General features: G+C 44.7%; 1 protein-coding gene and 1 long non-coding RNA gene across 4 annotated transcripts in view; one reads left to right on the plus strand and one right to left on the minus strand.

The window, feature by feature from the left end:
• Positions 1-22,686, minus strand: part of LOC309806478 — an 81,458-nt gene extending 58,772 nt beyond the window's left edge. Inside the window, exon 1 of the long non-coding RNA XR_014294396.1 lies at positions 22,632-22,686. This is a non-coding gene — a long non-coding RNA (uncharacterized lncRNA). The remainder of the gene's footprint in view (positions 1-22,631) is intronic.
• Positions 1-22,857, plus strand: part of KLHL6 (kelch like family member 6) — a gene marked incomplete at its 5' end in the record, with an annotated part of 56,755 nt that overhangs the window by 5,401 nt on the left and 28,497 nt on the right. For all 3 annotated transcript variants that reach the window (XM_082625333.1, XM_082625335.1, XM_082625334.1), the window contains one exon: positions 16,724-16,889. In XM_082625333.1, the coding sequence (XP_082481459.1) occupies positions 16,724-16,889 (166 nt within the window). The remainder of the gene's footprint in view (positions 1-16,723; positions 16,890-22,857) is intronic.

Below are 22,857 nucleotides of genomic sequence, written 5' to 3' on the forward strand. Positions count from 1 at the left end.
AGTGGGTACTGCTGATGAACTCAAATGGACTGATGATTGTACTTGGCATTGATTGGCACTGGGTTCTGTATTTTACACTTTAATATTGTCCTTTTGGCAGAACGAATATGGTGGTTAATATTTAAGTACTATAGGTCTATAATCCCTTATCTGCAATTTCAAAATCCCCAACGTGCTGAAAATGGAAAAGTTTTTCATAATTTATTAGATGGCCAAATCCAACTGGAACCCCACTCATCTCCTCTTCTGAACTGAGAGGAGGCTACTTAGAGTCTTTATTATTTCACTTAGGACAACTATTCATATGTTCACTGCTGAGGTGCTAATGTGTTCGATTAAGGAATGCTGGAGGTACTATGTAGTATTCATGATATGGTAATAGCCAAACAATTCTGAATGCCAAAGCACATCCAGCTGCAAGATTTTAGGGTAAGGGATTATGGAACTTTCTGATAAAGTTAATTTTCATTTTGATATTTTTCTTCTACCTTTTTTCATCTACATATTTTAATATACTTGTAAACATAGTTTATGTATAATTTGCATCTTGCTTTGCACCCTTTTTTCTTAAAACCTTTTCCCCATAGTGCTCATAGTTTTCATAACTACTATTTATTTATTTATTTATATAGCTACCATTTTTAACAGAAGCATAATATGAAAATCATTCATCGTGAATATAGGTTGTTTCCAAAATTTTGTTTTTATAAAGTATGTAGTCATAAACACCTTGTATTAAGTACTTTTCACAGCTTGGAAAGTGGAAAGGCTAACATTTTGTTAGCATTCATGCATGCCAGGAACATTGTTGGATTCTTTTTCGTTTCATTTAATCTTTTTTTATTAAATAACGACACGTAGATAGTATTGTCTCCATTTCACCCTCCAGAGAATTCACTTTGCTAGGAAGAACGGTTTCCCTATTGGGATCCAAACTGAAAACAGACCTCTCCACTGGGCAGAAATATGTCTGTTAGGACATTTCCTGTGCAAGACCATGAACTCCCCTTCCCTGCCATGCACTAGTGTGGTCTACATAAGCTGAAAATGAGGAGAAGATGTAAAAATTATTGCCTCTGAGTGCTTGCACACACATGCACAGGCAGGATATAGTAGGAACACTCACCCAGTTTGTGTCTGGGGGCTGATCTGACAGATGCTGGTAGCAAAGACCCAGCATGCCTTAGGGTACTGGCCTGGGTCAACGGGCTAAGTGAGAAATCAGGAGGCAGGTTAGGGTGTGAGGTGAAGAGACAGTATGCTTTCAAAGTATAGGACCTCAAGAACCTATGAGACATCATTGCGGCTGGAATCAATAACTGTTGATATAGTGGAAAGAACACTATCCTAAAATTCTGTCACTGGAATTTGAGTCCAGACCCTGCCCCTTCTTGGCTGTGCAAATGTTGGAGGAATCGCTTGGCTCCTCTGAGGCTCAGCACCTTTATCAACAATACAGTGAGCCTGGACTTCCCTGGTGGCGCAGTGGTTAAGAATCCACCTGCCGGGGCTTCCCTGGTGGTGCAGCGGTTGAGAGTCCGCCTGCCGATGCAGGGGACACGAGTTCGTGCCCCGGTCCGGGAAGATCCCACATGCCGCGGAGCGGCTGGGCCTGTGAGCCATGGCCACTGAGCCTGTGTGTCCGGAGCCTGTGCTCCGCAACGGGAGAAGCCACAACAGTGAGAGGCCCGCATACCACACACACACACACAAATATATATATATATATATAAAGAATCCACCTGCCAAGGCAAGGGACACGGGTTCGAGCCGTGGTCCGGGAAGATCCCACATGCTGCATTGCAACTAAGCCCATGCGCCACAACTACTGAGCCCGCACACCTAAAACCCGAGCTCCGTTAACAACCACAACAAAGAGTAGCCCCCGCTTGCCGCAACTAGAGAGAGCCCGTGCGCAGCAACGAAGACCCAACAGAGCCAAAAATAAGTAAGTAAATAAATAATTTTATTAAAAAAAACAAAGCAAACAAAAAAAAAACAATACAGTGAGGCTAATGATTTGTGTCTACCTATCCTGGTGAGTTATTGTGAAATACACATAATAAAACAGATTCACTCATAAATTTATTTGCCTAAACATTTTATGCATGGTAGTAAGTCATATTTCTTAGTTCCAAGGAATAGAAATCAACTGGCTCTTTTGAGAAGGGGATGTAGGTAGGTAACTCACAGAATCCTCCAGAAGGCTGGAGTACCAAACTCAGAAAACAGACAGGAGCAAGGGAGGCCAGGCAGTGGCCAGGACCACAACCTAAAGCCGCCACCTAGAACCCTTGTGGGGAGGACTCCCTTGCTGCTGCAGGACCTTTGAGGCCAATGCTAGCATGGCTGTGGCCCCTGGCACTGCGGCCACTGCAGTCTCGGGAAACTGGAGGCTGCTGCTGCTTCTGCTGCCTCTACCAGAACAGGTTTTCCTCTGTTCCTGCCTCTGCACCACCAGCTCCCAGTTCATAGCCTGGTGTTGGTTTAGCTGATTGGTCAAGTCTGAGTTACACATGTTAAGGTATTAACTGTGACAAGCTGGAAAGTGAGCATCAGACTTTGCAGCTTCTAGATAGGGAAGTGGCTTCTGCCACAAACTACATCTCATTCAGAGGAAGATTTGCCACACCTCAGGAGGGTTTCAGATGCTGGGCAACCAAAAATTGCCAAGGGTCCATTACATGCAGCGACTATGTGACAGGCCTGCATCAGAGGCAGAATAGGGCTTAAAGTAATATGAGATAAACAAGTATTAGGGAATTCCACTGCTCTTGTCACATATGCATCAGAGATAAGGATTCTGAGAACCTAGAAGACAAGAGGACAATTACTTGCACTTTCCTTCCTCCTCTCCCTCCAAATTGTGGGTAGGCCTGGGCATACCTGTGAGAGTATATGGCATCATCCATCATATATGGACTAGAATCAGGCTGAAAGTGTGAGCTACCACTGCAGTAGCTGGCATTCAGCAGACAGCCTGTAAATGTTTGACATGAATAAAAACTTGATATTCCTCCTGCAGGTTCTGTCACTAAGTGGCATCCTGGTCAGAGCAGGAAGTCCTCAAAGAGTTGGGAGGCCATTGCACAACTTTAGGAAAGGGAAGGATGATAAAGTGTGGTCACCATAGGAAAAATTAGAAGGAGCAGTGAGAACATCCAAATGCTTCAGAATGTTGTGGATTCAATAGGTCACTCATGTGACCATCTGGACACAGATGTGCTATGCCTACAAAGTGACTCCTGCAGACCTTTCTTAGGATTGGAAGATGCTGGGCAGAGATTGCTGCCTTAGGGCAGAAGTACAATCAGGTCCTTTGAATTTTCAATAAAATGTAAGCTCTATCATCTCCACCCTGGTGTCTAGGGCATGTGGATCTTCTTTCAATCAAGAACAGAAAAAAATATTCTTCTCCAGTTTTGAATAATGTTCCGTGCAGCATTCAACTAAAACACAACAGAGAAATACTTTCATCATTTACGTCTTAAGTTCTGAGCTTTATCCCTGCATCAAGTACATGGATATGTAACAGTCTCTTTATGAAAATGCCTTTACAGAACTAAATTCTAATATAGTAAATGCCAAACAGTCCCTGAGAAGAGATGGTCAGATGCAGAACATCTGTGTTCTTGGTAAAACCTCCTTGGACCTCACCATCCATCTCATTGCTCAATGTTCCTGTATTAGTCAGCATTCTCTTGGTTGCAAGGGATAGGAACTCAAAGTCAAACCAGCTTAGGCAAAAGAGGAAGGTATTTGGCCACATAACAAAAGCATAGGAAGGGCCGGAATGTAGCAGAGCCCAGGAGGAAGAGGAACAAAGGCCTTGAATGCAGTCAGGGAGATTTCTTCCCATCCATTTGGCTTCTCTCTCAGGTAGGATTACTCAGGTGCACTTCTGCCTCATGAGAGGGAATTTGCCTGTTGGCAGCTCTGAGACTCAATTCTCCCAGCTTTTGTTCTAGGGAGAAACTGAGAGGCTAGCTTCAGTTTGAAAGTCCGCAGGAAAGACTGATTGGCTCAGTTCCATTCAATTACTCAGTCCTAGACTAATCACTGTCAGAAACATGGGGCACAATGGTCAGCCCAACTTAGCTCAGGAGTCTATTGTTGGACGAAGAGGTGAGTGTGTGTGTGTGTGTGTGTGTGTGTGAGAGAGACAGAGAGAAAGAGAGATGTCTATAAAAGGATGAGAGCTCCTACTTGAACCACATAGTTTGAGTGGGACCTGGGTGGGGAGAAGAGCATTTTCCAGAAAGAGAAGGGGGGGATACTGGACAAAAGGAAAAATAAATTTCCACTAAAGACAGATAACAGGGGCTTCCCTGGTGGCGCAGTGGTTGAGAGTCCGCCTGCCGATGCAGGGAACACAGGTTCGTGCCCCGGTCCGGGAAGATCCCACATGCCGCGGAGCGGCTGGGCCCGTGAGCCATGGCCGCTGAGCCTGCTCTTCTGGAGCCTGTGCTCCACGACGAGAGAGGCCACAACAGTGAGAGGCCCATGTACCAAAAAAAAAAAAAAAAAAAAAGACAGATAACAGATCCTGGCTTACTTTTTAATTAGCCAACTTGTTATACTTCTGTATTTGCTTTGGCTGTCAGGAAGCTCAGTGCATTAGCTTTCCTTAGCCTAGGTTTCCATGATATATTCTCCTCCTACTTTAATTCCTTAGTTCTTATCTTCTTATTTTTTGTTGTTACTGTTTTATTTTATAATACCTCTGCTGCTTTAGTATAAGCCATCTCAAGTTCTTTTGGAGAAGCCATTTCTGTATAAAGATAAATCCCTGTTGCTATGAAAGAATATCATTTAGCCAACCTGTATGTCCTCTGCCAGCTGTAAGGATTCTGTTATTCTTTTAGTACATGTAACTTTTATGGAAAGCTTCAAGGCCACAATAATTGCAGGAGTGCTGACACTGTTATGACTTTAAAACACAATCAGGGACTTCCCTGGCGGTCCAGTGGTTAAGACTCCTTGCTTCCACTGCAGGGGTACGGGTTCCATCCTTGTTGGGGAACTAAGGCCCTGCATGCCATGCGGCCAAAAAAAAAAAAAAACAACCAACAAAAACCACACAATCAAACCAAAAGTTGCATCATAGCTTTTTCTGAGGAGACACTCAGGGATTTATAAAAATTAATGATCAGCAGCTTTGCATATAATGATCCAGGTCTAGGGTCAAGTAAGAGCTGACTGGCATTCAAGAGATCACATCATGTAGAGCAAGCTCAGGCTTGCAGGGGGCTGGTGTCGGGGGAATTAGGGGAACAGCAGATGCCTGGTGAATAATTCCAGGAAGGTGAGGTTGGTGGACACAGCACACAAAAGAAACAGGACAAAGAGAATGGAGATCAGGAAATTTAGGAAAGTTCTCAAATGACTGGCAGTATCCTTAAAGCTCAGGATAGCAGGTTGGCTTGGCAGACGATGTCTATTTTACAGATGACCCCGAAGAAGGAGCGGGGGAGAATTCTTAGTAATTGCTGCGAAAAGCTGCACTCCTACCACACTTCTTCGTGTACCACTAGTGATCTATAGGCCTTTAATTGAGGAACACCGGATCATATAATCTCTCTTAAGGTGCAAATATCTGGGGGTTGGAGGCACAAAATATTAAGCTTTCAGTACTATGGTGTTGAGTGGGTTTAGAGAAATTCCACCCACTTACCCATTCACGTATTCATTCAGCTGGCACAAATTTATCAAGGCCAGGCACTGAGTGTACAAAGGTGAATGAGTTATGGTTCTTGCTTGACTTCGAAATCACAATAAGTTGGGAGAGAGAGACAGGTAAATCAGTGTTTCAGTACTGGGTAATGAAGGATATGATAGAGCTCTGCTTATGGAAGGGGCATAAAATTGTTACCGACCCTTTAGAGTCGTGCCCCAACAAGGGTCCTCCTGCCTAGTGTCACTCGTGCCCATAGAACGAGACCGAGTTTGGTTCTGAAGCAAAGGAAAGGTTTATTCTTTGATCAGAGAATGGAGAAGTGCCAGCTGTCACTCTAGAGCACACACTCTCCTGAGAGGCCGTGGGTGGGGCTGCTTTTATAAGGCTTTCCTCGGAGGGGAGGGTACCGAGTTCTCACTGGGCTGGCGCAGGTGTGCTGCCCACACTCCGAATTGCAGTGCAGGGCACAGCATCTCTGCACACGGCCCACTGCCCTCTTGAATTGCGGTGTTGAGCGCAGCGCTTCTGCTCACAGTCTGGGAGCTGAGGTGTCCAGCCCGGTGCTTCTGCCCAGGGAACTCTAATCTGATGAGTTAGTTAGGTGCAAGGCCTCTGCACGTGACCCCCTACAGGCAAACTAAGCACAAAAGAAGACGTTAGACCTTATCTTATCAGCTAGAGTTCATCTTATTTTTCCCTGGGGACCCCAGTGGGCTTTGCCAGTGACAAAGTCAGACTGGAGAAAAAGCAGTCAGCGAAGGCTTCCTGGAGGAGGTGATATCTGAGCAGAGTTTTAAATGATGAGTAGGCATTGGACCAAGGGGACCAAGAAGAGGGGAGAAAGGGAGCTGTGTTCCAGGCCGAAAAAAGCCACATCTGGGAAAGTATCATGCAGCGTAAGGACAGGGACCACAGGTAGAAGATTAAAGTTGGAGTAAAGAATATGTGTGGGCCAAGAAGGCCAAGAGAGATTGGCAGGATAGGGTAGCATGAAAAGTTTGTTGGGTTAGGAGGGAGAGTGTGAAATGTACCTTATAGGAAGTGGAAGATGGGGAAGAGTTTTTAATGAGGAGAGTGATCCAACCTCTCTGTTAACCCTTTGGGCAGTGATGTGGAGGCCCTGATAATCTAGGGAGACCCTCAGGTGGTTGCAGACATTACAGGTGGAGGAAATGAGGTTGGAATTAAGGCTGAGGCAGTGGGGACAGGGAGACAGTCTCAAGTGACATTCTGAGTCCTCTCTAAGGGCCCTCAAGGCAGCCAGACAACAGAGAGCCAGACAGAAAGGAGGGGGGCAGCACTGGCTGGTGAGAAGGGGAGGAAGAGGAAGAAAGCAGGGCTGGGGACTGGAAGACAAACCAAACTGGAGGACAAACCATACTTCTCTGAGCTTCAAGACTGGAAAGAGAAAGAGAAGGCAGTGTAATTTTATCAGTCCTCCACCCACCCGTGCCACCCCACTGTAGAGCAAAACCCGGAAAGAGAACAAGTAATTTCTTTCTTTCTTTCTTTTTTAAAGATTTGTTTATTATTTATTTATTTATTTTCTTTTTTTTTTTTTTTTGGCTGCATCGGGTCTTAGTGGCGGCACGCGGGATCTTCGTTGAGGCATGCTGATCTTTCGTTGCGGCGCGTGGGCTCTTTGTTGTGGTGCGTGGGCTTCTCTCTAGTTGCAGTGTGCGGGTTTTCTCTCTCTAGTTGTGGTGCGTGGGCTCCAGAGCATGTGGGCTCTGTAGTTTGCGGAACTTGGGCTCTAGTTGAGGCATGCAAGCTCAGTAGTTGTGGCGTGCGGGCTTCTCTCTAGTTGTGGAGTGCGGGTTTCTTCTCTCTCTAGTTGTGGTGCGGGCTCCAGAGCACGTGGGCTCTCTAGTTGAGGAGCATGGGCTCAGTAGTTGTGGCACGAGAGCTTAGTTGCCCCGAGGCATGTGGGACCTTAGTTCCCCAACCAGGGATCAAACCCACATCCCCTGCATTGTAAGGCGGATTCTTTACCACTGGACCACCAGGGAAGTCCCAGAACAAATAATTTCAAAGTAACTCAAGCTCTGAATTTTTTTGTGTGTGTTTTTAACACTTTGAGGGAGACACACACCACAACTATTAAAATCTGTTCCCCTCTCTTATCCACATCTCTGACTGCTGCTGGCTTTTAGGATATCTTTGTATGAATTTTAAAAAGTTCTGTCTGGGTGGACCAGTTAGAAATATGTGCTTCTTCCCCTGGGGACTGTTGCTGTCCACATCAGGGCTCAGGACTTGGTGAGTGCAAATGGATGTCAGCCCCAACTCTGGCTCCGTCTGGGCAGCCCTGGGGGTAGCCCAGCCTGAGGTAACTCCTCCTTTGCCTCTTGCTTTAAAACTCCTCTCCATCCCCAGCTAGAAGATCTCCTTTCGCCCTCCCACTTTCCTCTGGATTCTGTATCATAAAAGCCCAAAGAACAGGCCTGGAAGTCCGGATTCCTCTGTGGCAGCTGGTGGTGGGAGAAGTCTGGAACACATATATGATCATCTTTGCCCTGTCACAGTAGGGATAACTTTTAGGACTGGGGAAACCTCAACATTTGAATACCTTGGGGTGAGGATTGGGACCAGTTCGCATGTTTTTAAGTGGTCAGAGACAGGGAACGCTCAGAAAAATCTCTAAGCAGAGGCTGATCCTTGATTTCTGGATAATGACATGCAAGCCATAAGGAAACCAACGTGGGGTATTGCGGGGGGGTGTTGAGATGGAAAATGTTTGGAAAAAGAGTGACAAGGAGCCTCCAGGGCAACAGCCTAGTCAGGATGTGGCAGTGGGTAGTAAGCACAAATGTTGACTCTGTTCCCAGACTAAGGGAAGTGAGAATCAGAGCAGACCTCATTGAAGAGGGTTGTGAGGGAAGCAGTGTTTCGTTTGCAGAAGCCAGGTTTCACCTTTGGGCAAGGAAGTGGAAGATGTGCAAAAGCAAATTAAGGTGAAGAACAACCACGATGTTCTGTAATGTAAAATCTCAGGAAGGAAGGCTTGGGATAAACACCATGGGCTTGGGGTTCTGATTTAGAGACTCACTGGAAAATATAGTTCTTCACACACATACTTTGCTCCAATCAATTGGTCTTGGAGGTCCTTGTTATTTATTCTCATGGCAGTTAGGGGAGAAATGTGGGTTTGGAGACAAGGGGAGTCCACTTGGCCTACAGGAGCAAGTATAGGACTGAGCTGCATGTGTAGCTTCCTTTTCATCCATCCATCCATCCAACAAATATTGAGTGCCTACTATGGGCCAGTAAATAAGAAGTGAGAGAGGAATAAAATCCAACCCTTGCCATTAAGATCCTCATGAATCTAAAAGAGGGAAAAGACACATTAAAAATAGGCCCTATAGAGTGTACATAGAGAGTCCTGTCTGCAGCCCAAAGGTGTTGATGTAAACAGAGGCACATGATGGAAACTGCTAGCTATTGATACCTCATGGAATGGGGAAGTGGGTGCACAGATCAGACTGTGAAGAGCCTTGTATAGCAATGTTGAGAGTACTTTAACATTTCTTTTTCTGGGCACTTTTTATTTAGTCTTCTTTAGCATTTGGTTCCATTTTTTATTCAGGATTTCTCTTGTCCAATTGTGTTGGTCAGGACTGTGCATTGCAAATGGCAGATATTCAGTTCCAATTGGTTCAAGCATATAAAAAAAGAATTTATTTGCTCACATGATTTAAAAGTCCAGTGGTATTGGTTTCAGGGTTAGTTGGATCATTGTGCTCATATAATGTCATCAGGGCTCAGTTTCACAGTCTGTCTGTTGTCTCTCCTTTGTGTTGGTCTCTCTCTCAGGGGGGTCTTCACACATGGAAGCAAGAAGGTCTCCAGCAGCTCTGAACTTTTATTTCTCTCAGCTCAGCATCTGCAGTGGGAAGAGAGCTTCTTTTTCCCAGTAATTCCAGAGAAAGTTCTGGAGTTGGTTTCAATTGGACTGGCTTCTTCCTGTGCCCATCTGTGACCTAATCACTGTGGCTTGGGAGACATCCTACCAGACTGGTATTGGAGGAGGGGTCGTTCCCCAAAGGAAAATCTGGTTTCTCCTCCTAAAGTGATTAGGAATGATGTTGGGCAGACAAAATAAGAACTTCCCGTTAATCTTTGTGGCTGAATCATCGCTGAATTCTGGCCACAAGCATTTGCTGTGACTGATGTTGATCCTGCCTGACCTTGCAGGTTAGTACAAGCCCTTCTTTCTGTCACAAACTTGGATGGGCTGAGGCCATCCATGGCATGCAGAGGCCTCAGCAATGGTCCCATAGGGCTGAGAAGGACTCTGATTCTATAGAAACATGGCTGGCGTTCAGGTCCCCTAGGGGTACATGTTCAGCATCCTTGAGGAATGGTGAACTTGGGCAAGGAGCTTAGTAGAGGCAGTTCTTTTGAGGTCTGATGATGTTGTTTTTTTTTTTAATTAAAAAAAAATTTTTTTTACATCTTTATTGGAGTGTAATTGCTTTACAATGGTGTGTTCGTTTCTGCTTTATAACAAAGTGAATCAGTTATACATATACATATGTTCCCATATCTCTTCCCTCTTGCGTCTCCCTCCCTCCCCTGATGATGTTTAGAGTCAGGCGTGGGCAGCTCTGGGGTTCCAGCTCGTCTGTCAGCTTGGAGCAAATACTGAGCCAGCAGCTGTGAATTCAGAGAGCTGACTCCAGGCCCCAGAGAGAGACAACAAAGTGCTGTTAGTCATGTCTCTGGAGTGGAAAGAGAGATGCCCATGAACCTCTCAATCCTTCTCTGAAGGCATCCCTCCAGGTGTGTGAGATTTACATGTGCACAGCAGATTAAGAACAGGGAATTGTGCACTGTTTGTGACTAACAGGGTTTTGCCACCACATCCTGTTTCAGAACTACTAGATCTAATGAAATGTGTTACTTGAATATAAGCTGCAGGGGCTCTGTATAAACAGCTAAGTTAGAGAAAGACTGAAGAGGCCAGGACAAGGCCTGCTTCTATCTAAAACCCCACCAGGGTGGGAAGTGGAAGAGGAGTACTACCCCCATCCCCACTTCCAATGTGGGGGCCAGCCCTAGGCCTCATGGAATTCTAGGAGGGCTGGATCTCAGAAGATGAGAATCTACAGGGAGGGAAGACTTTCAAGGACATGTCTGTTCCAGAACCACAGCCAGTTATTTCCTCGACCTGGACCTTTGTCCAATCTCCTCATTCTCAGGGTGAGCCAAGGGGAGCTGGGTTGGAAAGTGAGGTGACCTCTCTCTAGGGCATTGGTTCTTAAACTTTGGTTTGCAAAACAATTATGGGCAGGGGCCGGGTGAGCCAAATAACGTTCATATTCCCACTGTCAGAGATTTTGATTCAGTAGGTCTAGGATGGGTGAGGTTCAGAATTCTGCGTTCTTAGCAAACACCCCAGGAATTCTTTTTTTTTTTTTTTTTTTTTTTTTTTTTTGCGGTATGCGGGCCTCTCACTGCTGTGGCCTCCCCCGCTGCGGAGCACAGGCTCCGGACGCGCAGGCCCAGCGGCCATGGCTCACGGGCCCAGCCGCTCCGCGGCATATGGGATCCTCCCAGACCGGGGCACGAACCCGTATCCCCTGCATCGGCAGGCGGACTCTCAACCACTGCGCCACCAGGGAGGCCCGCCCCAGGAATTCTTATGCAAGCTATCCATGGAATATACTTTGAGACCCACTGTCCTTGAGGTTGGAGTGTCTGCAGGCCAGGGATGTGGGCAGGACTCACGTGTTGGGACAGGGTCTACATGGTAGGGCTTAGGGAACAGCTTGAGGTCAGAAACTTGGCTGAGCCAAATGTCTACATACACCCTTTGTTTAGGAAATGGCAGGTGGAAGGTTTGGTGTCTTCAGCTTAGAGGTGCTGGGGGACTATAGTGATGTCATCCCTTGCTAGGTCACCCTTGCATCTGCTGACTCCCTGCTTCCTTTGGAGTGGAAACCCCTTTGATTGGCCATATTGGGTTTATATCCAATAATCCTTTCTTAACAATATAATGTTCATTGAGCAGCACATGATTACTAATTTAAAAATATTTTTAGCCAGTTTATACATATAGACATATAACCTTAAGTAGAATTTAACTCAGTTTGCAACCAGTGTTAGAGCTATTTCCAACCCTGAATACCTCACTGATGCAGAAGAATTAGCTCCTGGTATGAATGGGGGTGGCGAAGGGATTAGAAGATGAACAGAGCAGGGGTCAGCATGGGTGGAGCTGGTCTAAGAATGAGAGAGTGGGGGTGGTGGAGGTGAATATTTGTTTATAGGACTGTGACTGGGGTTAGAGGTTCAGGAAGCAGGAGGTTCAGTGGCAGGTGTGGAGGCCTGGGGAGAGGGTGGGCCATAGCGAAGCTGGGCTGTTGAAAAATCCTGAGTGGACGACATTTAGGAACTGTCGGAGCATCAAGAACTCATTGAATTTGTGAGTGGAAAGTTCTGGTGTGGGTGTGTCCTCTTTAAGCTCCAGGCCCTAGACTCGGTTCTCTACGGGCAGCCTCTTCAGCCTCATCCTTCAGAGAGTGTTTGATAATTCTTGGAGGTGCAGATTCCTGTCAAAAGCATACGAGGGCTAGAAGCACAAGCTCATTCATTCATTCATTCATTCATTCTCTCTCCAGATATTTACTGAGTCTCTACTAGGTTCCAGGCACTATTCTAGCCTCAGGGATATAGCATTGAAAATGGCACAATCCCTGCCCTCACTCAGCTCACATTCTAGCAGGGAGACAATTATTAAACTTGCTAACAATAGATGTGTGATATAATTTCAGGTTGTAACAGGGTTATGAAGAAAAACAAAAGAGATGATGTTAGGGAGTGACTGTTTTGGACTGAGCATCAGGGATGGTCACCCTGAGGAGGGGACATCTGAGTAGAGACCTGAATGAAGTCAGGAGTGAGGTTGGCAGAGCTTGGTGGGGAGTGAAGCCCAGGCAGAGTGATGGGGCCATGGCCTGACTTCATTCCAGGAGACTTTTGGGCCCATGGCTGTCTTCACGGCTGTTGTGGGAGATGAGCTCTATTTCGGGATTGGCACTGACTCACTGCTGAAGTATTGGGCAACTGACTCCCTACTCTGAGATTATTTCTAACTGTAAAAAGAGGATCTTCATAGCCACCTCTGTTTTACAAAAATCTCATGAGACTTGGTCAGTGTTTGTCTAGAAAATATTGTTATTACACAAAAATTTTATTTACCTCCTGTAAAAGCTAAGGGGGAAATGGTTAGTAACTAACCCAGCTGTGCTCTTGGGGAGCAAAATGTGGTCTGGTTCACTCAGTGCTGACACTTAGTTTGACCCCCTAAAGATGGCTTTGAATTACTGCTGATTTTCTTGATTTTAGTGCACTGGTGAGCTCCAGATTAAGAGCCCAAAGTCCTAGGTTCTGGTCCCCATTGTATTGCCAACAACCTGTAGGGTCCTAGGCAATTCACTTAACTTTTACCTCAGTCTATCACCTATAAAATGGGTATAATAATCAAAAGAGATGATGGTGTTTGCCCTACAAAGGCTATACACATAAATGTGAGCGATTACTGTTATTAAAGTAGAAACCTAGGGATGGCCCATTTTGCCCAGGAGGTCCCAACTTTGCTAAAGTGTATCCATGGATCTCCTGGAGAGCAGCAGGAGGCCTAGGAGTTTGGTCTATGAGAAATATGTAGTTTTCTCCTTAGTTTCATGTTATCTGTGTTCAGCACGGTGTCTGGGGCCCAGGAGAGTTTATTTAGGTGGCAGAAAATCAGTGAAAAAGTCTCAGAGGAAAGCAGAGAAATGCTGAGAATTTGGGACCCAAACCAGGCCAAAAAAGCCCCAGAGGAAGGACAGTCTTTGGAGCACTTCCTTTCCTCTCTCTCCCATGAACATTTATTGAGCTCCTACTGTGTGCCCACACCATGCTAATGTCTCTAAGGCAGTTTGTGAGCGGCCCTAGCCCTAACTCTATGCTGAATGGGTGGTGCACAGCCGTGCAGGGACCTGACTGGACCAAGCCCAATGCCGGCAGGTCCCGGCTTGGGAGTCAGAGTGCGGTCGGCTGCCTGCACCGAGTATCTCCCACAGCCTGCCGAGATTCCTCTGACCTGGTCTGAGATGCCTTCCCTTAGTGAGTGCTGGGTATTGTTCCAGCCACGTGGTGAGTGGTAATTATCTTATTCTTCCCAGCAGCTCACTGGGGTCAGGACTATTGTTATATCATTCCACAGAAGAGGAAACTGAGGTTTGCTCCCTTGTACAAAGTCACGTGGTGAGTTAGCGTCAGAGCCTAGATAGCTCAGCCCCTCCACCTTCCAAAAGCCAGCACTGCAGCTCCTCTTCCCACCCTCCCCTAGGCTCCTGGAATCACGCTGCTTGTGCACATGCACACCCACACACATCAAAGCCCAGAAGGGCCTGAGAAATTACCTACTCCTGGGGTGGCCTGTAACTAAGACTGTCACAAGGTGCTGGAGTATCACAGCCCAGCTTCTTTGCCTCTTTTGGGGACAATTCTGGAATGTATTCTCCAGAGGTCCCTTTCAGGACTAGGCCAAAGTGACTTTCTGTATGACTTCTGTTTTGCTTGGCCTCCTCCCCCGCCTCATCTTGCTCCCCCATTCCCCTATAACACATCACTAGCTATTGAGGGTTGGCTTCAGGGGATTCCAGACACCCAGTTAAGTATTGGCTGAGCTGGGCCAGGATGTTATTCAGTGACTGATTCCAAGAGAATTCAGAAGCTGTGTCTAGCAGTGACAGCCTGATCAAGAGTCCAAATGATCCCAGAGATCCCAATAATCATGTCACATGGGACCCCCAAAATACATAGGCTTCCGAAGAGCCCCTTGAAGTGCAAGGCATTGAATGAGACAATTTATATACCTATCTCATTTAATATTAAAACATCTCTACAGGAGACTTTTTCAGTTTTCATTAGAATGTTTGAGATCATGCAGATTCAACAAAATTCACCTTTTACTAATTTTAAAATCACATTTTAGGTGAAGGGGTACTTTTAAATTTCACTTTGGTAGGATTCCACTGATATGTTGCCTCAGTTACATGAAGCTTCATTTGACCCCATCATCAGTGCCCACCCTCTCCTGTTAAATGGCCTGTTACCCATATATTCATGTACACGACATTCATGTGGGTAACATTCACTTTACCCCCTGAGATGATTGCAGATCTGGGTGACCCGACAGCAGAGTTCAGGACTGATGCTCTGGAGCTGCGCCGCCTACTCCAGTGGCCACTGGCCACATGTGGCTATTGAGCGTATGAAGTATGGCTGGTCTGGATTGAGATGTGCTTTAAGTGTAAGGTATACCTGAGGGATTTTGAAGACTTAGTACAAAAAATAAGATTGTAAATTATCTCATTAATAACTAAACATATTTACTACCTGTTGACATGGTAATATTTCTGTATGTATTAGGTTAAATAAAAGATTAAAATTAATTTTATCTCTTATTTTTAACGTAAAAATTATGGTTACTGGAAAATCTTAAATTACACATACAGCTTGCGTCATATTTCTATTGGGCAGCTCTGCTCTAGAGACTCAAACAAAGGGAGGTTTAGGGAGTGAGGTTGTCCGACTCTTCCCAGGAAGACAGGCTGAGCTGGGAAGAAATTGTGTGGTTGCCATGATGGCAGGGTTCGCTGTGGAATCAGGAGGCAGCCAGGTGAGTGCTTCATGACCTCACTTTACAACATGTGTGGTTCCACAGATGGCTCTGTGCCCCTCTGGCCAAGAGACTTTATGGCTGAAAAAACTGGCTTGTAAATCAGTCGTCTGCCCAAATGACACCACGGCTCCTCTGGTTCCAGGCTGGCATTTGTTAACTTTGCAGAATTCACATTTGCTCTCTGTGTCATGCTGTCATATTCTTGTTGGGGAGGGGGAAGAGGCCAGTTGAGAGAGGAGAGAAGAGGAGGGAGAAGGGTAGGAAGATTATTATTGATTAAAACAAAGACAGGAAGAAGGACAGAGGGAGACCCAGGGGAGAAGATCTCATGGGCTAAAACAACAGGTTCAAACATCAGCTTGTCGGGGCTTCCCTGGTGGCGCAGTGGTTAAGAATCTGCCTGCCAATGCAGGGGACACGGGTTCGAGCACTGGTCCGGGAAGATCTCACATGCCACAGAGCAACGAAGCCTGTGCGCCACAACTACTGAGCCTGCACTCTAGAGCCCACGAGCCACAACTACTGAGCCCACGAGCCACAGCTACTGAAGTCCACACGCCTAGAGCCCATGCTCCGCAACAAGAGAAGCCACCGCAATGAGAAGCCTGTGCACCGCAATGAAGAGTAGCCCCAGCTCGCCGCAACTAGAGAAAGCCTGCGCACAGCAACAAAGACCCAACACAGCCAAAAATAATACATTAAACAACAAAAAAAATCAGCTTGTCAAGTGATTTCTTCCTCTCTTTCTCTCTCTCTTTTCTCAATGTCTTTCTTCCTGACTTTCTGATGTTTGTTCTTGTAAAACCACAGCAGTTACCTTTGTTTTGTAGATGAGGAAGTAGGGGAAAGAAACTGAGGAGTGATTTCCAGAGATAAGTAGGCGGTGAGGCAAAGGGAGTAGGAACAGGATTTAGGGGTACAATCCCTTCTGTGTTGGGGTGGAAGTTCCAGCTCTAGAAAGTACACTCTGTCACCAGCACTCCACCCTGGTGGATACTGCCTCAGTTAGCACAGTTTCTGGGAAAAGGCTTTGGCATTGTCACAAGCCTTCGGAAGAATTCCACACTTTAGGCCAATATAAAGGAGCTCTAGATCCTACCAGGTGTGCCAGTAGGGCTCCTGGTGTCCCTTCATATCTGGGACTGCCTTGGGGACCACACTTGGGCCCAGTGGAGCAGGACACATTAGTTCAGTAAGCACTCATGGAACATCTGGTGGGTCCTGGGTGCTGAGGGATGGAGAGCAATCGCCCCAGGTCCCGACCTTGGGAACCTCACTGTCCCATGGGGGCAGACAGGTCTGAAGGGGTTCTGTTTAGATTTGGAACCAAGGGTCACGGTTGGACTCACATTCACATATCTCTCTCCCAGGGCCATGTTCTGCAATGATTTAAAGGAAAAGTATGAGGAGAGGATCATCATCAAAGGGGTGGACGCGGAGACCATGCACACCCTTCTGAACTACACGTACACCAGCAAGGCGCTGATCACCAAGCAGAACGTCCAGCGGGTCCTGGAAGCTGCTAACCTTTTCCAGGTGTGTGAACAAACAAGCCCAGTGCTCTCCTCTGGAGAGAAAAAAGCAGCAATTCTCTGGAGACCTGCCTGGCCTGGCTCCCAGGCCTGTACCTGGGACACACATACACACTTAGCTGGGCTTGTGCTTACTTGAAATTTCCCGGGGAGTGGAGAGCTGAGTCATTGACCCCTTAATGCGATGAAGCCAGGGGAGCTTGGTGCCTAGAACCTACACTTGGCTCCTGACTCCAGGAACAATGACTACAATGTATAGAAGCCTAATTGGAGTGGGGACTGCAGTCACCAATTCATATATGTACCTTCCACTCCTTAGCACAACCCAGGGAGATAGTCACTTTCCCCTACTTTGCGGGTGGGGAAAGCAAGGCACAAAGAGAATAAGACACAAGGCTGTGACTTGAACCCTGGGCTTTCTGAGCCCAGGGGCCACGTGTATGCCACTATACCATGCAGCCTCTCAGGGAGCAGTGTCTAGACTCCAGGGGAAGCAGGAACTTCGCTGCTCAGCAATTTGTGGTGAGTGTGAAAGAAGAGCACTTCTCATGAGGGGTGTCATGGAAGATGAATAGAGAACCCTCAGAATTACGTTTTATTGTTTGCATTTAACTGTGTTTGTTTCAGTCTGATTATAATAATTATAGTTAGCTTCATAAAATAATTCGACCCACAGATTATGTCAATTGCATCCACAATTATCACAGGAGTTCCAGCTTGAGTTACCATCTTTGCCTAGGTCTAAGATTACACCTTGAGCTCGGTTCCATTGGGTTATGACAGAGATTATCCCACTGAGGATGTCGAGATTTCTGATAAACAGAGTCCAGGGACAGGCCAGGTCATTAGGGACTGAAGACAAGCATCAGATCTTGTCCACGGTTTGGGAGTTTGGGAGTTGGCATCCTCTTGGATCATCAGTACGTCAGCGGTTGAAAAGAACAGAAAACAGAGTCTGGGAAGGTGGGGAAAGAGGGGTCTAGGGTCAAGATCATGGGCAATTGGATTATCTTTGTGAGGCTGGAGTCTAGGCAGGATTTAGGAAACCCAGCAAGGAAGGGAAAGTGTAAAGAGGGAGAAAAATCAACCATGGAACAGCACTGATGATTCTGAGTAATGGGTTTCTGCAGGGTTAGCCAATTCTGTCTCAGTTTCCTCAGGGCATTTTAAAGATACAGAACAAGTTACTTCCCAAAGGACTGGTCACGCCTTACCTGGCAATGTGGCCAAGTCAGTTACCACCTGTTCACCCAGCCCCTTGTCCTTTCTCTCTCCTTATCTGCTTAAACTCTCAGCCTTATTCACTGGCAGGGAAACATCCTTTGTTAGGTAGAGGGAGGGGTTCAGCCACCTCATGCTCCACATCCCCAACTCACCCCTCTACCCACTATTCCACCAGTCTAACTTCAGGGAAATCCTTCTTGTGTTATGGAAGGGACTCTATCTAGTTCAGCTTTTATGCTTTTTGGGAAATTTCTCTTACAAGGCAAGTATCCCTTCTTCACTGCTTCCCCCCAAAGGACCAATAAGCTTGAGCAGAATCACCCCATTCACCATAATTCAATCAAACCACAGTTGTCATTGTTACCTTCACGCTAATACCCTTTCCTGGGGTCCAGAAGGTGTTGTTGACTTGTCTAAAGATGGACCGGTAACACTGACAATAATAATAGTGATAGTATTTATTGCTTCAAGTATAGTGTCTGACACCAGAGTAGATGCTTAATGAATACAAATTGTATTGAGCACTTACTGTGTGCCTTTAGTGACAGTGTTGGATCTAGTAACTAGGTCTCCTGTTTTTCCCACTAACTGAAAGTAGGTCTTATATGATAGGCTGAGGAGATAATGTTGTTTTTAAAATGCAGTTTTTAATATTTATAAATTGTAATAACATTACAAACTCATTTCAGAAAATTAGAAATCCATACAAGGAAAAAGAACATCAAAATTACCTACAACCTCTTTCTATTCAGAGGCAATATGGCAGCTTCCTTAGTATATACACTTCCGGGTCCTTTTCTGTGCATTGATTATACAGAGGCAGCTAGTAGGGTGGTAATAGCACAGCTTGGAGCCAGACTGCTGGATTTAAATGCCAGCTCCAACACTTATTGGCTGTGTGACTTTGGGTGTATTTCATAATTTTGCTGTGCTCCAGTTTCCTTGTCAGTAAAACAACCAAACCAGAGAATACCAAGGAGAGAGAAGATAAGAGACAGACATGGAAAGGAATCTCCTTCAGAGCCTGCAGAGAGAGCCAACTCTACTGACAACTTGATTTCAGACCTCTGACTACCAAAACTGTGAGAGAATAAATTTCTGGTTTGTTAAATTGCCAAGTTTGTGGTAATTTGTTGTGATGGCTGGACGAAACTAATACAAGCTTAAAAAGTAAACTATAGCTAAAAGTCTTAAAATGAAGAAGTAATCTCCTATTCCCACCCCCTCCTTCAGCTCACTCTTCTGGAACAATTACTTTCACATGTTTTAAACTGTTTCTTCTTTTATCTACTTCCAGATTTCTAAATGATTTGTGTACACTGTTATCTCTCGATGCATCAATTTTAGATAACTTCTTTTCCCTCTCTCCTCCTGCTCTAATTTTAACTGGTCACTCTCTAGGCCTGTTGCACAGTTGTTATCCTGGGAGTTTCCTTTGCTGTCATCCTGGGAGTTCCTTTTACCTCCTTTCTAAGTTGGATTTTCTCTTCCCGGATCCCGGATCTTCTTTCTTGTATACTCCCACATTTTAATGGATCACAATCTTTAATATCTTACAATGAAAGAGTATTTAAGGGATAAATTTTTTGAGACTTAAATGTCTAAGAATATTTTTGTTTTCCCTTCATATTTTATTGATATTTTGCCTGGGTATAAAATTCAAGGTTGAAAATAATTTTCTTTGACATTTTGAAGGCAGTGCTCTATATTGTTATCTATTATGTACATATTTTGTAAGAATAGGTTACAACTGGACACATGTTTTTTCATCTATTTCATCCATATTGTATTATCATCATTTTTTTTATGTCAATAGATTCATTTCTGCAACAGCACTTACAATTGCTGTGGGTCTTTTTTCATTCATTATATTCATTTCTTCTATTGGGAGATTCATGTCTTTCAATTCTGGGAACTTGTATTTTCTCTTTGATACTTTTCTTCCAACTCTTTTATCTATTCTCTGCTCTGGAGCTATTATTAGTTAAGTGTCACACCTTCTGAATTTAATATAATTTTTTTCTTACCTTTTCTTTCCTAATGACCTTTTTGTTCTACTTTCTAGGAGATTTTCTCAACTGTATATTTCAACTCTTCTCTGAGTTTTTAATTTCTGCCACCATATCCTTGCTATTTATTTTAATAGATTCCTATTCTTATTTCTTGGAGACAATTATAATACGTTTGAAGTTTTCTTCTGCTTTCTCTTTCTTTTGAGTTCCTTTACTCTGTGTGTTTGCTTAGGTCTCCAACTTTCATCTTAGAGGGCGTATCAGTTTCCTAGGACTGCTACCATAACAAATTACCACAAACTGGGTGGCTTAAAGCAACAGAAATTTATTCTGTCACAGTTCTGGAGGGCAGAAGTCCAAAATCAAAGTGTCAGCAGGGCCATACTCCCTGTGGAGACTCTAACGGAGAACCTGTTCTTTGCCCTCTTCCAGTTTCTTGTGGCTTTTTGGCATCTCTTCACTCCACTCCAATCTCTGCAGTCATGTCACATTGTCTCCTCCTCTTCTGTGTGTCCTTGTGTCTGTGTTTTATAAAGATATATGTGATTGCATGTAGGGCCCACCAGGTAAGCTTCTCCTCTCATGCTACTTAACCTAGTCATGCCTCATGCCATATAAAGTAACATTTACTCTTTTGCCATATAAGGTAACGGTCACAGATTCTTGGGATTAAGACGTTGACATATACTTTGGGGAGCCACCATTCAACTACTACAGAGGGTTTCCTCAAATACCCTTGCTATCCAGTCATATTTTATATTGAGGCCTTAATATACTAGGTTCAACTCAGTGCACATGGAATAGAATGGGAAGCGAGCAGATTAGAGAGTTTTACTAGGGTTATCAGGTGGCTTGCCGGTTTTTTATTTGGGCTTCTTAAATGTCAGTAGTTGCTGAACTTTTCCTAGGGCTGTTCAGTTTCTCCAGATAAAGATCATTCAGTCTTTTGCTGGGGGTTATAAGACAACTGCATGTATTCTGGACCGGTTACGTAGGTGTGGGGGTGTGTGCAAATCTTTGCTTAACCCCTTTATTTTAAGTAAGATGTCCTCATGTGTCTTCTTCAGCTTCTGGTGTCCCTGAGTCCAGAATATTTCTGGTCTGGTTTCTCCACAGGATAAATCGTCTTTTCCAGTGGGAGTGGGAGTTGTTAGACTGCAAGAAATAAGGAGGAGAACCAGGAGGCTTAACTTCTTAAACCAACTCCCTGCTGTCAGCTCCCACCTACCCTGGTCTTCCTGGTTTGGGGGGACTTTAATATTCCTACTTTTTTGGATTCTGAGGGACAAACTTAGTGTGACCACTGTCCTCTCAGCAAAGTCACTTACCAGTCTTTATATTATGTGGTTTGGGGTTACTGATGTCTCTTGGTTTCATTGTGGATGGAGTTTGTGTTTCTGTTTCTTGTTCTCCTTTCAGTTTTGGGTGATTTTTCAAGAGACCTATAAAAGCCGTTTAGATAGTAAAGACTCTAATCTTTTGTAATACTGTTGCAAATATTTTCCATTGGTAATATGCTCATAATTTTTAGTTATAGTTTTTTAATGTCCAAAGCTTAAAACTAGTATTTAGTCAGGTTTATTGATCAGTTCCTTGACGGTTTTTGCCTTTGGTGTGCCTTTTTAGAAAGACCTTCCCCATTGCTTGATTATGTACTTACTCACTTATAAGTTCATTTAATCTTTTTACATCTACAGATTTGATACCTAAATCTTTAATATACCTGGAGATTATTTTGGCATAAAGTTTTGTCTTCTCCGTCTTCTTCTTTCCATTTTCTCCAAGTGGTGAGCTTCAGTGGAGAGTTTAATGAGCTTTAATAAGAGTGATTGAAGAGGAAGATGGAGACAGGATAGAACTACAACAAGCTTTGTTTATTGTTGATTCTCCTATTCTGGTAATCCCTCACCTCAAAATTTTCCAAATCTTATTTACTTTCTTGGCAAAAAATAGTAAGTTTCTCTCTGAAGCTATTTTATTCATTTTCCTGTGAGTGTTAATTCTTATGAAAATAAGAGAAGAGTACTGTGAGCTTTTGGACATCTGTTTAACTCGCTTTCTGACTGATATTGTTTCTGGACTACTTGCTTTGAAGTCTCAGACATAGAAAACTGGGAATATTTTCATGCCTGAAGGCACCAAAAGGGACAGATGTTTATAGGCTGTTGAAATCACTCTGTGGTTTTAAAATATTGTTTACTCTTTTGGATGGATAAGACATATGCCCGTTCTAAATTCAGAAATATAAGGAGATACAGTGAAACATTTGCCATCTTCACTCTTAGCTTCCTTTTTCCTGTCTTGCTGTCCTTCCTGTTCTATGCACGTACAGTGTATATGTGCATCTCACTCACTCATTGCCTCCATTTTTTTTTTTTTTTTTTTTGCGGTACGCGGGCCTCTCACTGCTGTGGCCTCTCCCGTTGCAGAGCACAGGCTCCGGACGCGCAGGCTCAGCAGCCATGGCTCACGGGCCCAGCCACTCCGTGGCATGTGGGATCTTCCCGGACCGGGGCACGAACCCGTGTCCCCTGCATCGGCAGGCAGACTCTCAACCACTGTGCCACCAGGGAAGCCTTCCATTTTTTAAACACAAATGTTGGCACAGTAAACACTCTATTTTGATGTCTTGCTTTATTTGGCTTCACGGTAATTTTTGGAGGTTGTTACAGGTCAGCATGTGTAGAGCTGTCTTGTTCTTTTCTTTTTTCTTTTTTTTTTTTTTTTTTGCGGTAC

Source organism: Mesoplodon mirus (genome assembly GCF_964341445.2).
Source record: "Mesoplodon mirus genome assembly, chromosome: 6".
NCBI classification, from domain to species: Eukaryota; Metazoa; Chordata; class Mammalia; order Artiodactyla; family Ziphiidae; genus Mesoplodon; species Mesoplodon mirus.